Here is a 2,500-nt window from a genome sequence, read left to right as displayed (position 1 = left end):
GAGAGAGAGAGAGAGAGAGAGAGAGAGAGAGAGAGAGAGGAGAAAGACGAAAAAAAAGAACAAGACAAAAACAAAAACAAAAAAGAAAAGAAAACCAGAAACAAGAATGAAAGAACGACACGAGATACTCACAAGTCACCAAATACGACATGACGCCCGCGCCCTCTGGGTCAGTCCAGCCCGAACACGCGAGTTGGAACATGTCGATGACCGCGCGCGCCGTCTCTGGGCCGGACAAGAAACAGGTGCCTCCGCTTGGCTTCTGGTTGACCTTCATGAAGTACGTGGCGCCACCTGGTGGATGGGTGGATGGGTGGAGGTGGATGGGGTGAAGGTGGGGGTGGGGGTGGGATGGATGGGTGGGGGAATAGGTTTAGTTATTGTGATTTTTTTGTGTTTATTGTTGTCTGTTTTTTTTTTCTATTTCTTCTTCTTTTTCTTATTTTGGTTACTTAGGTTGTCTGTTGTTGTTTTTTTGCTACATGTTTTTTAATCTCTCAATAGTATTCTCTCTACACCTATCTCTTAGTTTTTTATTCTACTTCGTCTATTTTATCTCTTTTGCTTTCATTGACATCCCTATCAATCAGCATCAACAAACACACACACACACAAACACACGTGACAAAAAAAAAAAAAAAAAAAAGGATAAATATCTCAATGAATAATCTTACCGACCACCGCCATTGCGTCTGTCACTTGGACTGACAAATGAATAACTTTGACGTGAGTGTTATTCATGAAGAACTGGGAACTGAAGGAGAGTTCCATTTCTGAAACGCCTGGAAGAAGAAGAAGAGAGAAAGTGTTATTTTTGTTTTTGTTCTATTTCTGTTGGATTATCTTTTACATTTGTTTTTAGGGATCGTTTTCATTTCGTCTTTGGTACATGGGAACTCGTGTTTGTTTTTATCTTTCTCTTTCTTTCTCTCTCTCTCTCTCTCTCTCTCTCTCTCTCTCTCTCTCTCTCTCTCTCCGTCTCCCTCTCTCTCACACACACACCATTTCCCTCAATCTCCCCTGTCTCTCTCTCCGTTTCCCTCCCTCTCACTCCTTCTCCCTCCCTCCCTCCCTCTCTCTCCGTCCCCCTCCCCCCTCTCTCACACACACTCCATTTCCCTCAATCTCCCCTGTCTCTCTCTTCGCCTCCTTTTTTCTCTTTGCGTCTCCCTCTCTCTCTCTATCTCTGTCTCCCTCCTTCTCTCTCTCTCCATCTCCCTTCCCCCCTCTCTCACACACACACTCCATTTCCCTTAATCTCCCCTGTCTCTCTCTTCGCCTCCTTCTTTCTCTTTCCGTATCCCTCTCTCTCTCTATCTATCTATGTCTCCCTCCCTCCCTCACTCTCTCTCCATCTCCCTTCGCCCCTCTCTCCGTCTCCCTCCCCCCCTCTCCCACACACTCCATTTCCCTCAATCTCCCCTGTCTCTCTCTCCGTCTCCCTCTCTCTCTATATCTATCTATGTCTCCCTCCCTCTCACTCCTTCTCCCTCCCTCCTTCCCTCCCTCTCTCTCCGTCTCCCTCCCCCCTCTCTCACAATAACTCCATTTCCCTCAATCTCCCCTACCCCTCCCTCCTCTCCCTCTTTCTCTTTCCGTCTCCCTCTTTCTCTCTATCTATCTCTGTCTCCCTCCCTCTCACTCCTTCTCCCTCCCTCTCTCTCCGTCTCCCTCCCCCCTCTCTCACACACACTCCATTTCCCTCAATTTCCCCTGTCTCTCTCTCCGTCTCCCTCTCTCTCTATATCTATCTATGTCTCCCTCCCTCTCACTCCTTCTCCCTCCCTCCTTCCCTCCCTCTCTCTCCGTCTCCCTCCCCCCTCTCTCACACACACTCCATTTCCCTCAATCTCCCCTACCCCTCCCTCCCCCCTTCCCCCCCTCACATCCAACCCACCGACGGGGAAGTAGGCGCTGGTGACAGGAAACGGTACGTCGTTCTCATCCGCGACAACCCAGTGGTACCTCAGGGGGTTACGACAGTTCTCGGTACAGTTAGCCACGACACCCATACGTAAGGAAGGGTTAATGTATACTCCGTCGCTAGATGGTATACAGAGAGCAGGGTCAACGCACCTGGAATGGAGGTTGGGTTGGTTAGGGGGGCAGGGGTAGGGAAGGGGTAGGGGTAGGGGTAGGGGTAGGGTAAGGGTAGGGGCAGGGAAGGGGTAGGAGTAGGGGAAGGGGTAGGGTAGGGTAGGGTAGGGTAGGGGAAGGGGAAGGGGAAGGGGTAGGGTAAGGGTAGGGGAAGGGGTAGGGTAAGGGTAGGGGAAGGGGTAGGGTAAGGGTAGGGGAAGAGGAAGGGGAAGGGTAGGGGAAGGGGTAGGGTAAGGGTAGGGGAAGTGGAAGGGCAGGGAAGGGATATAGAAGAGGAAAAGTGGATAGAGAGAGGGGGAGGGGTATAGGGGGAGGTGAAGAAATGGTGAGGGTTAGCAGAAGAGGGAAGGAAAGGGGTTAAATGTTGACGGATAGGGGAAGGGGGAGGGGGAAATTAGAGATC

General features: G+C 50.6%; 1 protein-coding gene across 1 annotated transcript in view; it reads right to left on the bottom strand.

Moving 5' to 3' along the window:
* Positions 1–2,500, bottom strand: part of LOC122263814 (polycystin-1-like) — a 90,081-nt gene that overhangs the window by 47,202 nt on the left and 40,379 nt on the right. Inside the window, exons 24-26 of the mRNA XM_086532449.1 lie at positions 1,898–2,076; positions 675–782; positions 133–294 (exon numbers count right to left, since the gene is read on the bottom strand). Coding sequence (XP_086388575.1) covers positions 133–294; positions 675–782; positions 1,898–2,076 — 449 coding nt within the window. The remainder of the gene's footprint in view (positions 1–132; positions 295–674; positions 783–1,897; positions 2,077–2,500) is intronic.

The sequence above is a fragment of the Penaeus japonicus genome, unplaced genomic scaffold (genome assembly GCF_977035675.1).
Source record: "Penaeus japonicus unplaced genomic scaffold, GWHDUDI00000001_assembly GWHDUDI00000037, whole genome shotgun sequence".
Lineage (NCBI taxonomy): Eukaryota > Metazoa > Arthropoda > Malacostraca > Decapoda > Penaeidae > Penaeus > Penaeus japonicus.
The sequence above is the reverse complement of the archived record's forward strand: the minus strand, read 5'-3'. Positions and strand labels throughout refer to the sequence as shown.